Source organism: Triplophysa dalaica, chromosome 14, assembly GCF_015846415.1.
Source record: "Triplophysa dalaica isolate WHDGS20190420 chromosome 14, ASM1584641v1, whole genome shotgun sequence".
Taxonomy (NCBI): Eukaryota; Metazoa; Chordata; class Actinopteri; order Cypriniformes; family Nemacheilidae; genus Triplophysa; species Triplophysa dalaica.
This window is the reverse complement of record NC_079555.1, coordinates 10,489,396-10,502,247: the sequence shown is the minus strand read 5'-3', so window position 1 is coordinate 10,502,247 and position 12,852 is coordinate 10,489,396. Positions and strand designations below refer to the sequence as shown.

The 12,852-nt window shown below is 37.3% G+C and overlaps 2 protein-coding genes across 8 annotated transcripts in view; both read right to left on the bottom strand.

Moving 5' to 3' along the window:
* Positions 1–5,063, bottom strand: part of plekha7a (pleckstrin homology domain containing, family A member 7a) — a 56,478-nt gene extending 51,415 nt beyond the window's left edge. For 5 of the 7 annotated variants that reach the window (XM_056766063.1, XM_056766065.1, XM_056766064.1 and 2 more), the window contains exons 1-3: positions 4,913–5,062; positions 4,733–4,809; positions 4,558–4,615 (exon numbers count right to left, since the gene is read on the bottom strand). In XM_056766063.1, coding sequence (XP_056622041.1) covers positions 4,558–4,615; positions 4,733–4,809; positions 4,913–4,995 — 218 coding nt within the window. In that variant the 5' untranslated portion in view covers positions 4,996–5,062. Of the gene's footprint in view, positions 1–4,557; positions 4,616–4,732; positions 4,810–4,912 lie in introns of all 7 variants that reach the window. The other 2 variants (XR_008908817.1, XM_056766070.1) reach the window with 1 other exon arrangement.
* A 3,439-nt stretch (positions 5,064–8,502) lies between these two features.
* On the bottom strand, positions 8,503–11,671 carry ppp1r15b (protein phosphatase 1, regulatory subunit 15B). The gene is made up of 3 exons (XM_056766078.1): positions 11,290–11,671; positions 9,631–10,724; positions 8,503–9,548 (listed from the first exon to the last, which is right to left on the bottom strand). Exons 1-3 carry the CDS (start codon positions 11,435–11,437, stop codon positions 9,336–9,338), a joined length of 1,455 nt encoding a protein of 484 aa, XP_056622056.1. The 5' UTR covers positions 11,438–11,671; the 3' UTR covers positions 8,503–9,335.
* Between the last annotated feature and the right edge of the window lie 1,181 nt (positions 11,672–12,852).

The following is a 12,852-nucleotide window of genomic DNA, read 5'->3' as shown; positions in this document are numbered from 1 at the left end:
AACATTATAATGTAGGTCCCATTAAAATATTTGCTCACACATTATTCTAGACTATTAAAGCGGTAATATTATAACATTTTCACTAGGGTTTCAATTGCCCTGAAGAACTCACCCACATAAAACAGCAAATGTGATACTTCTTGAATTAAATTTGATATTATATTATATTCTTCCTCCTTATGATTCTATTAAAGATACTGTTACAGTGTTTTTAATCAGAATGACAAGCAGATCTATTAGTCTGTATAAAGAAAATTCCCATATTATTTTCCCATAATTTATAAACTGGGAAACAGTAATTATGAAAATGTACTTGTGTAGTGTTTCAGGTCCACAAGGCCTTAAGATGTCATGAGCATGATAAAGCATCAGAAACATTAGAGACTCTTTATGTAACATGCCGTCTCCCTTACTGATAGAAATGTAACAGTAAAGGTGGGGTGTTAGAATCAACAATGTGCTCTGTAGATTTCTCCAGCTCACATCCTGAAGGGCACATTAATATGTAATTGTGCTGAATGAAGCTTGCTTCTATCTTCAGAATAAAGAGATTCATTAATATGAAGCACACTGATCCGTCTGACTCATGCTGTCCTCTGGGCTGCTACATTCTGAGCTCTCCACATAACTGATCTTCTATTTGCTGTGACACCTCAAGCCAAGACTCACAAACAATTTTAGAAAGTTTAGAAACCACGCATTTGTGGTAATTCCACACATGCAGATTAATACTGTAAATTCACATGCTAAAATGATACGTTTATGCTTACTATACAGTGTACATTATAGTTATAGCTCAGATTTAGAGCAAGTAATTGTGAAAAAGGTCATTATCTTCTCCCCTGCTGACTGTTAGAATAACGAGTCTAATGTATCTTTATCTTCATAAGAGTCAACAAACCATTAACAGACAATCTGATGCATATTTATTTCAGGGGTGTATATCAAAGTCTTGTTTACAAGTTCCCAAGCTGCTACAAAAGGGAAAATTAGAGAATATAAGGGGGTCCCTAACAGCTTTGGGGCTTCAAACTGTACCAATATTTTGCACAGAGACAATATAGAAATATATCTATTTTTGTTATCAATTATTTGCAGTTGGTGTCTGTGATGTGTGCAGTTTGCAAGAAGAAATAAAAACTGTGTAATTAATGATCAACAGAGAAAGTAGCCCTGTTTTTTTAAATTACATTACCCACAGATAAACTTTTGTAAAGGATCAGCTAAATCTGACACCAAGTGGGTGAACAGAAGCAAAAAGTGTTATTATAATGCATTAGGAAAAGAGAAAATCAGAACTTTATACACATACAGTATAAAGCAGCAAATATACTAAGACTTACAAAGAGAAAAGGTGAACACATCACTGATGCTACTGTTACCCAATCAAACATCTTCTATAATATGCAATATTTAAGTTATTGCTAATGTATATGTATACTGTGAATATATTCCTTTCAATCCTTACTTCTGTATCTTTGAAATAAAGTTCTCTACACAGGTGGTTTATAAGGTTTATATCTTAAACTGTTAAACACATCAGAAGAATGAGCTTTGCAAACTTGTGTTCGGCTAACATAGCCACTTTGATGTTGCCACATGCTGACCATTTGACAGCTTTTAGTTGCTAAGTTACCAGAATTCAATAAAGTACTGTCCAAAACACTCATATACATCCCAATAAAGCCGGTCCTTCACAATGTAAGGAATAGAAAGTAAATAAAAAATATGAGTCAACCTCACAGAACACTGAACTCATAATACAAGCTCTTTAGCATCATCAGTAGCTCCTTCACCACATTAAATAGAAGTCTAAAGATTCCCATTACAATAAAAGACAGGTTTATCCTACTTCGTCTGACACAGGTAATCTACCAGTTCCCTAGTTCCTGTCCACATCCACAGTCTGAACAGATAGAAAGTACACATCAGAACTGGCAAGCATTACAGTAAACAAAACATATCAATCTAATCCAATGTTACTGTTCATTTGTGAGTCAATAACAACCCAGAACGCAATTTTCTGAGTGACAAGAATCAGAAAGACAATAACAAAGCATACAACTGCAAAAGCCACAGTTCTGAAAGCCTATTCTCTTTCAAAACACCTTGAGCTATAGACCGAAGCAACATATAAACACAGACTGCAAGATCAACAGTCACGCAATCTTGATGTAAAATTCAAAACAAAAACAAACTTTGTGCATTATTCATTAGCAGAGCAGATTTTTGAAATTGGAATAAAATCGACCAATCTGTTATCAACAGATATTCTAGGGCTATTCTATATAGACTATCTTGCCAAGCATAGGTAGGGAGTGAAGGGTCGTAATGGGGGGATGTAGATCTAATGAAGTAAGGCAGGTGGTCACGGGTAAAGTGTCAGTCTTACAATATCACACTGTAACCGGATCTTTGGGAAACCGGTTCTCCCTGGGAGAAATACAATGTTGAATTTGTGGTGGAGGGGACAATGCAGAATAGGCGTCAGATGCGCTCCATCAAGCACTGCCAGCCTTCTTATATTTTCACGGCCCATCTCTCGGTCACACACTCCTGTTAGAAACTAATTGGTGAGGAGGTGGATCCTTAATAACATCCCTCTCCAAGGATCACTGGTCAAAATTCTTTGCCATCTCCTTCGCTAGAAAAGGGAATACGATGGTAGGGTACAATAATTGGAAAGTAGGTGGATCATCATGAGTCACAACACACAAGCGAAATCCAATCGAATGTCGAACCCCTGAGTGAGGAAGTCTTTTACACAAGCCGCTTCCCATGTAACACAAAATAGCATTTATTAAGCATTAACCCACTAGTTCACATGTGTATCATATTTTGAATGAGGCATCATTGGATTGAAAGCTCCTGTGTGAGGCTGTATTTTAAATTATGGCAAGGACTACAAAAATCACATGTTCGGAGCAAGACTGTTTGCAATTAAACATGAAAACGTCATGTTAACATCAATGAGATCAATCTCACAGGTAGCCAGCCTCCACATCCCATCACCCTTAATTTGCATAAAGGTAAACTTTACCCAACTGTCACATTGCTGGACACACCCACATTGTTTTTGTCACTTATAGCAGACAAATATATGAAGATAGTTTTCTTTAAATGGAAAAAAAGCTTTAAACGTAACTGCTAAATAACGTCATTTTGAGATAATACACAGTATTTTTTCTGCAATGCGCTTTCAAATCAATATGCCTTTAAGAACTACATAAATAAAGCAATGTCTGCCGACTGGATCAAAACAAATGAATTCCGTTCTTTTATGTCAGTGTCCCTTGCTGCCTACTTCTCTAAAACAAAATTAACTTCCTTGCCTTTATACTTTCAATATGCTTCAATGTACTGACAAAAATAAGAGATCCTTGAAACCACTGTAGCGCATGATGTGCTCTACACTTTTATAAAGAAGCTATTGAGTCAATAACAGCATACTGTCTACTCTTAGAAAAACTCAGGTCACAATGTTTCTGCCATAAACCACTTGATACAACCGCTTAAACTTGATTCATTCAATTTTCCATAAGCTGCAATCCCATGTATAAGCACATACTAAAAAGAAACCATCCATCCAAACACAGTCATGTGAGTTCCAGTAGGAAGTCACTATTACATCCTATTTACCTTTATTTAAACAGGCTCCACCCAGCCAAGATCCTCAAGCATACTGTCATGTGATAGCATATGATGCGTTTTGGATTCAGCAGCAAATACACATTACAGTCATGCCGACAAAAAGTGTAATCTGACTATCTAACGCTCTTTGACCACACACACACAACTGACTGTCATTTCATTTCTACGCTCAACAGCACAGCTCTGAACGCTGGTACTGTATATAATCATTAATGTCATCTATAAATTCTTCAGGAATGCAAACAGTCGGATCCATCCCAAAGTATCTGGGCTCTATAGCAATGCAAATATCTTTGAGCAGCCGCTGCAATACACAATCTTAAAGATATTAAATAAATGAATAATACACTATTTTAAAGACATAGTTCATCCAGAAATGACATTCTAATCAATGTCATTCATTGTATACATTCTTTCCTCTGCGCAAAACAAAGGAAGATATTTTGAGGAACATTGGTAAACAAACAAAATTAGCCTCAGTTGACCTTCATTGCATAGACACAAAACCATTGAGACATTTCTCAAAATACATTCTCTTCTGTTCCACAGAAGAAAGAGTCATAAACTGGTTTTCAATGACATGAGGGCACGATGACATAATTTCTAAGAGTTCAGCTATCCCTTTAAACATCCATCAAATTAAAATGGACGTGTGCACCTGTTCTTCAGACTTTGCACTGTAATACCTTTTTACAATATGTCAATTGTAAGACAATAAGTGTATTAGGGAATAAAACAGCCTTGAAGTTCCGCGTTCACAACTGTCAACATAGATTAATATCTCCTGAGCTGGAGAGAGACTAAGATCAGCCATATTAAGGTCTGGCAACAGCATGTCGTGCATAACACCTGTAATTCACCTGACGCACTTGAGAGGTTTAGTTGCTAAAAAACACCTTCACTTACTCGATAAAGAAACTCGCTCCTTCCTTCGTAAATCCTTCCTCATAACCGTTGGGCAGATCTAGAGGAGGGAAATAACAGGTGTGCAAAACTTTTACTACTCGGTTTCCTACATGCATTAGCGAAACTTAAAATAAAGAAAATCATGCCAGCTATAGAAAAGCACACGTGCACTTACCCGACCGGATCATGTGTCCGGAATTCACGGGTTCACCTGTTCGGGGATGAAGCCAAGTTGTGGCGCTCGAGTCATCGCTGGCATGAAAACAAACCACCTGTTAGCGATGCGAACGAAGCGAGACTCAAAGGGTAAGAGAAACACATGCTTAAAATGTCAATAACAAACACGCAGTCTCACTCAATGAAAAAGACCCTGCCGTCTCTGCACACCCCATAGGACCAGCTCTCAGGTAAGGTGTCCCGCTGGAGCGGCGCCGCCATGATCCCCGTATAAGCCCCGGCGTCTGGCTCACTCCTCGCTGTCCTCTGTCTGTAGCGTTCGTTCAACGTTCGGGCACCAGGCCGACGATTAAAGGGGAGGGATAACTTTCTATTATATGGTTTGCGTTATAGTGTGACAGCTCAGCCGACAAAAATGCATTTATAACATATAAAAACCTTAAACGAGTTTTATAATTGTAAATATAACTACAAATAAGCATACTTTTTTATTTTTTTAGTTGTTGTTATGACGGTTGTTGTTAATATTGTTATTATTATCATCATCATATTTTATATAAAAATCGTCAGTTTTGTATTTATATGTGTGTTTATTGTGTCTTTGCTTTCACATCGCTTGGTTCGATTTTTTTTCCTGTAATTATGTATAATCACCACAAACATGGTTGTACGTGGTGCATAATATGCTGACTTGGAGGCAAAATGTATCAATCTTTCTTAATAGAAGTAACATTGTTTATTTCAATGTTTTATTCGCATGACGTGGGCGGCGCAAAAACACTTCTTTCATCTGATTGGTCACGTCTTCTGGACGTTCTTGCGTCTGTCAGCACAGGCAAAATAAAAGTCTGTAGGAGTGGCCTGGACTGACGCAGCAGCACAGGGAAGTGTTTGCACTTATAATTGTTTAAAGTCATTAATCAATGTGATGGCTTATACAAATACTGTATACTGCGTATACCATTTGAAGCATACCATCATACATGTTCTTGAATTCACTAAGAATTTTGCTTGGCTTGTTCAAGTGTGTTCAGTCTTAGAGCTAGGAATGTGATTTATCAACATCTTAAATGATAGCTCATAACAAATGAAAGTTGCAAATGGACAATAAAAAACGCATAAACCAGTGAAAATAACTAAAAACGAATCTCTTAAGAGACACTGCAGTGAATTTAATGAAGTACGCTTGCGAAAACATTAATTTAAACTTTTACAGCTTGTAGAGTTCTCATATACAGCTATGGCTTATTCATAAAAGAATTTTTTTTTTTGCATTGATTTGTCATTTTAACTTATATTAATGGTAGAAGAATGAAAGATTTATCCTTTCGCGCCCTCTAGTGGCCTTCATTGCTCAGAAAACAATTCATAGAAATCCTTGAGTCAAGGACAATGAGACGTCCGAGTTAATTACTCAACCAAAGAATTAACAAAAAGTGTGTTTTCAAGCCAACACAGTTAGGAAGCCCCAGAACAACAAAAATATCAAACAATTTTGTATGTAATCAAAGTAATACACCCAGCTGTCACAGTAAGCTCTGACGACGTCGCCAGTTCGTCTTCAATTGGTCACATTACTTTGTGACCACTTTCTGAGGACGTCTTGGCAACGTTGCATTCCTTAGAATATTTGTTTCCAGAAACGTCATATCCACGTCCTCAAATAACGTCATCATGGAGAACGTTGTAGCGACGTGGTGTACTGGTCTTCAGATAACCTGGACACTGGCCATTTGATAAATCAATCTGGTCATTTTTGCCAACGGTGTGTTTTATACCTTACAGATGTGAGTGTAAACACATATTATTTTAACACAAATAATCACACATAGTGATTTTCGATCGATTTGGCTCGTTTAAATGAACGTACCCTGAGGTTTGTGATTGTGACTTAGAAGCTTTTGATTGTTGTTTCTAAAAACATGAGCCCCTTTATCTTTTTAAAATATATATCAGAGAGGTCGAGTTTATGAGGCAGAACACTGCCAATACGTGTAAGCCAATAAGTACATTAGTACAGAAAACCCTGGATATAAGGAACCTGTATGAAATACGTATGTCATAGTTTTAACAAACTAAAAAAATGTCACAAGGTCTGTATAGTATTTATTATTGTGTCTACACCTTCCTAAACCAGATTAAATTTGGTGTTTTAGCGCCGCCTTCGTGTTCGAATAAAGCATTGCAGCCACAAACCGATTTGTAAACAAAATAAGAAATCGAGCCGATTGGTAAATTAACCGAAACAACGAAAAATTTGTCCTCTTTCCATGTTATTCCAGACAAGATATCCAATGAGTAAAGTGCACGGTTTAAATAAGTATATATAGCCTATATGGTTGGACAGGAATTATGTATTTTGTAGTAAATTACATAATTATTACTAATATTAATTAATATATTAGCCTACTGATATTACTGATAATATAAACATTACTAAAATGAAAAACAAGTTTTTGATTATGACATTTCACCTTAAAATGCTTATAATACTCATCCTTAAAGGTCCAGAATTCATTTTCATTTCAAGTTTGTAACTACTGATCTTGCACATCATTTCTGACAATGTGTACATTTGGTCATTAAGAAGACCCTATTATTCATAGAGACTTACAGAGAGTTAAGGGAGCGATAAACCGATATGTCATATATACAGGGGCAATAATACAATAAGTGCTAATACCAAGTTACTAGTTTCCACAAAACCAAGATTGATTCCTTTTGCGAGAAAGTAATATATGTTTTTATTTGCCTGTCAGCTATTTACAGAGGAGATAGGCTTTAAGTTGTTTTTTAATGTTACACAAATGTAAAGTATAATGCAATGTAAATCGCTTTGGGTAAATGCGTATGCCGAATGCATAAATGTAAATGCCATTTGAATAGGTACCTTTTAGAAATAAACATGGGCCTGTTCTGCATTAAAATACTTAATAACCAATTCCGGCATTGTTTCTCTCCCAAACGTGAGGCGTGTCTAACTACCGGTTCTGCCTTTCTGTCTCAGATACTGTGGCTGCTGACTGCTCTATTGCATCAGGCAGTCTGTGCATTGTAATTATGACTCCAGAGATCCCCCATCTCAAGCTTTGGACTCTCCAGGATGAGTAACAGAGGCTGGGGCCATGCTGCCTGCCCTCCCACAACACATCAACCGCTGCTGCAATCATATGCAATCCTCTCATTGCCAAATAGTGCTGTGCTTTGTTGCCTAGAGACCAGGGTCACCTGGGTAAAAGCACCTTTGGAGAGGAAGACACCATAGCAGCGCCCCGTGCAAATACAAGGATGCATCCACCCTCATCTTTTGAATCTTTTACCCTGTATAGGAACAGACCACTGAGTTTTCATGGTACTCTTCATTTGTAACAATAGCCAGTGGAAAGACAAGTCCACCCGGTGTCTTTAACAATAGCATATGTTTACCATCATCCCAACTCTCATTATTTGTAGAGAAGAAGGTGCATAAAGGACAAAGCATCATTAAATTAACAACATGTTGATGCGTTCAGCGTGTAAGATTGCGTAAACGATTGCTTGTCTTTGCGCCATGCAAGTTTGTGTTGCCGGTGATGTGTCGAGGGGAGATGCTAATTGATTTCTCCTCCAGGGAAAGAGTTTCATCACGCGTTGTTTTTAACCCCTCTCTTACAAGGGCTGCACATAGAAGTCTCACAGGAGTGCTCAATGTGAGGCAAGAGTCCGTATGAGATCTGGAGAAAAAATGAACTATGAAGACACAACCAAAACAAGAGGCAGGACACAGTGTTCAAGGAAAGAACTGTAAATTCAACATGTGGAAAAATCACAGTGTAAAATGACAATTAAAAGACTATTCACATGTAAAAGCAAACAGTGTTTATGGTTTGTAATTATTTTTCCCCACATACAAATCGTAAAGATCTATAAAAACAAATAATGCAATTCTGTCATTTTCCCACCCTAATCATTCTCAAATCTGTATGACTTTCTTGCTTCTTCAAAACACTAAAGAGGATATTTTGAAGAATGTTGGTAACCAAACAATGGCGGTACCCATTCACTTCTATTGCTCAGACACAAAACCATTGCAAACGAATGGTGAAGTGTTGTTCGGTTACCAACATTCTTCAAAATATCTTATTTTGTGTTCTGCAGAAGGAAGATAGCACTACAGGTTTGAAATGACAAGAGGGTGAGTAAAAGATGACAGAATGTTTATTTTTTGATAAGATAGATTAACTAAATATCTATAAAATGTAAACATTGCAGTGCATTGTAACCTGTCCTTTGCTTGCTCTTTTGCATTTCCTTCAACGTAATAAATAATTTAAAATAATTCTGAATTCTACTTCACTCAACTTCAACGAAGTTAAAACAACAAGACTTATTCACTATTCTAACATATGCACAGTTTGTGTTCAAAATAAATATTTGTGATCACATCGGTTACATTGTAAAGTCTGTAAGGCATGGTAAAATTGTTTGCAGTCACCACAAAAAAATGTGTTGGAACACAGCGATGAGGTAAAACTGTCAATATAACAGTCTAAAGGCTTCCCTGAAAGCTATCAATGATTACAATCAGGAGGATTGAGATTTATGTGCAGATCGAGGACTGGTTACTTTAACTGTGTGCTGTCCTTATAGGCCCAGCGCTTTTCTCTGTGTGACATACTAAAACAGTAGCCAATGGCCTTCTCAGTCTCTTTGATTCTCTTTTGGAAGCGGTCTCTGTCCCGGGCAAACTCCTCCCACTGTCCCTTACGTGATGCCTGAAGAGCAAAGGTCCAAGCTTGCATCTTGTGAACTTGCACAATGGGAGAAAATTTCACCTGGAAAATGTTGACAGACAACATTATCATCTAAACATATAGATAAATATACTGTGGATTGAAATAAAAAGCCCTTTCTTACCTTCTTCAAAGTGGTAGTTTTCTTCTGAATGCCCTGTCCAGCTGTCTGACCAACATGTCTTCTCCATGGCACCACACATGATGTCTCAGACAATTTGTGGCAGCAATGGCATGCCACTTTTCTTGGTCGTAAAGGCGGCTTTGAGGGTTTTAAGTGTTTAACTGTCTTATTTCGTGTTTTCTGACAGGTTGAATCGGAACTGTGCTTCAAACTTGCTGGTGAGCTCTGTAAAGCGGCTCTGAAATTCAACGGATGATACGGGTCATCGTTCTGGGAGAGGGATTTCCACAAGGCCTCTTCTTCATCTTCTGAACCAGGTTTGGAAGAATCAGAGCTTGTGGACACAGTGGATTGTGATAGAGTAGGACTTTCAGTTACTACTTGAGATGGCTTCGGAGTCACTTCTGTTTTCCTTGTTTCAGTGACCACACTGGACACACATGCAGTGAAGTGCAGCGGGTGATATGGATCCGTAGAGCTGGTCAGAAGATCCCAGAGTTTGTCGTTTTCTTCTCTTTCTCCCTCTAAACAGGAGCTGTCTGTGCTGCCCCAACTGAACTCGCTGTCTGAGAATTGACCTAGCAGCGACTGAGGTTGACCCGGACCTTGAGCAGCCTCTACAGATGAAGCACACTTGTCAGGATCCGCAGAGACCTTTTCGTGATTTACAATCTCTTTAGAAGAAAATCCTGACATGCATGCTGTAAAACTAATGGGACTCTCTCCACATTTCCTCTCCGAACCTCCCAGTACACTCCAGTCGTATCCGTGTTTCCATACGGAGCGATCGCCGATATATAGATCCTCGCTGTCGGTGAGACACTCTGTTGCATGGGACACAAAGTCGTCCACCAGGGAGCAGAAGGGTTCATCGTTGACAAGACTTGACAGAACGGCTCTGGAGTGAGAGCTCACGTCAAAGGGGTCCCTGGCAAATTTTGAAGCTCCAACAACCATGTTTTTGTTGTTTTCAAACAAAGAAGAGAGCAGGAAGTTGTCAGAGGGGTCTCCAGACCCCCTGGTCATGTGCTGAATGTGTTGACCCGTCTCATCTGTAATTCTCAGATGGACTTCAAACCTGAACATCTGGAAAACTGGCAATCCAATAAAAATAATTGTTACTTGTGTATACTGGTGTAAAACATTTTAAATATTTAAACATCTCTCAAACTCTTTGACTCTGTTTTTGCTGTGTATTATTCTAGTAATTCATTAAACTGTAATTGCTGGCTTCTTTATAATCAAATTTCCATTTTTTCCTTTTTTTTAAATTGATTTTAAATGAATAAACTTAAATGCACAGATAAACTACAGAATCATACTTCTACATGAATCTTTAGAAAGCAGATAAAATACAATATCTGTAATAGACGTTCAATAATAAAGTTAAAGCATATTAAATATATTTAAAAAAAATCTATAAGAATAAAGCAGCCAATATCTGTTACACTTGCTCCATAATAAGCAACACATGTCCTTATAAATCAGATCAAATACATTAGAAGTAAATTGATGAAAACAAATCGTTAATATCTGAAATAATCGATTAACATAAAACTCATAACATAAAATATCGTTCAAAACCAGATCAAATAAAAACATACAGAGCTCTTCGATCAATGCACTAGGAATGATAAAAACAATATAATTGTAAATTACCTGTCATGAAAGTACAGCAGATGACCTGGACCAGCAGTCGCAGATGTTCCCACAGCACACACAGTATGTGTTTGGTCCAGGGCAGCAGCATCATCCCGCTGTCACCGAACCGCTGCAGCGCGGTCCGCTCACACACGCTCCTCTCCATCTTAGTACACAAGAACCGGTCACGTATTCTGATACTCGTCCCTTTGTGTGTTTTCCTTGTCGCAGTTAATCGGCTGATGATTGAAATTTGGAAGCCACATCCTCCCAAATATGTGAAAGTTAACTCCGAGCGAAAGCTGTCGAGGTCCTCATGATAACCCGTTGAAAGAACACCTTTGAAATGAAAGCGCGACGGCGAGAAACGACTCAAAGTAATGTAACCACTCCACTACAAACAAACATATACAGCCTGCAACGACGCTAACTTTCATTTGATTACATATGTGTCACTCAAATAAACTCCTCCCCCTCAGACTCCGAGCCGATGACGTTAAAGGTGACGTATGGTTATTTTCCCATGTGAAATGTCACGCTGATGCACGGGTTTAAATTGCTGCTGTTACATCACGCTAGTTTAAAGACAAAGACAGATGATTATTTTGTAGTTTTTTAACTTGTATTATTGTTTAATTTTTTTATGTTTATTCTTAATACTTAATTCAGTTAAAATTATTTTATTGACAGTTAGTAGAAGATTTACTTAAAATGAACACGTCATTAGTGACTGTACATGGTGGTGCACTGTCAGCACCCATTAGCCAGATACTCATATGTTTATTTATGCATATACATTTCGTATTTTTGTGTTGTGAATAGTTTTGTGATTTTTTTTCTATTATATATTATATTCCTAATCTGTATAATGTGCAGAAACCCATACCAAACATTTTACTTTAGTGTGTATGTGACCATAAAATGTACACTTTTAAAAACAAAAAAAGTGACTGCGTCACTGTAGAATAAGAGCATCTATTCTGTTTATCTTTTTAGTTTTATGTTTCAAAAATAGAGACTGAGGGTCAAAATGATGATAATTTAATTTAAAAGAAGATAATTTTGGCAATCTCCAAATAAAACGCTGTTAGTGTTAAATTAGCTTCAGATGTCTCTATTAAAATAAAATAGAACTTGGCATCTTTGTTTTGTGAACGTGAATTATCGAGCATGTCTTTCTGAACTGATGCATCAAATTCAAAATAATACCTCCCATTACATGCAAATTGTTTATTATTTTCCTCCATGTTCCTCAGCATGTCACCTGAAACTAAGCTTCTTGCATCATGCTACTGATACTCTTTTAAAACTTGCACGGCTTCTACAACAAATACATCACATGACAGAGTAAAGAGAAACAAATATGGCCCTATTGATTACATGTATCTGTCAAATAAAATCCAATACCGAACCTCATAAATATCTCCCCAGAGAGATAGCATATTGGATTTCTGTACTAAATAAACCTTTACTGTATAAACATTTTTTAATCGATAGCTACTTGTTGCTATAAATTCACAGACATTATTGTAATTTATTGGTTAATGTGTATAATTTATCATCAATGGTTTAGAGTTCATT

Bases quoted from the DNA above. Each gene is read 5' to 3' on its own strand.
- ppp1r15b (XM_056766078.1), bottom strand. From the start codon at position 11,437: ATGGAGAGGAGCGTGTGTGAGCGGACCGCGCTGCAGCGGTTCGGTGAC. The intron at 10,725-11,289 runs GTAATTTACAAT...TTGGATTGCCAG, and splicing joins CTGCTGTACTTTCATGACAG to TTTTCCAGATGTTCAGGTTT. The intron at 9,549-9,630 runs GTAAGAAAGGGC...AACATTTTCCAG, and splicing joins AAACTACCACTTTGAAGAAG to GTGAAATTTTCTCCCATTGT.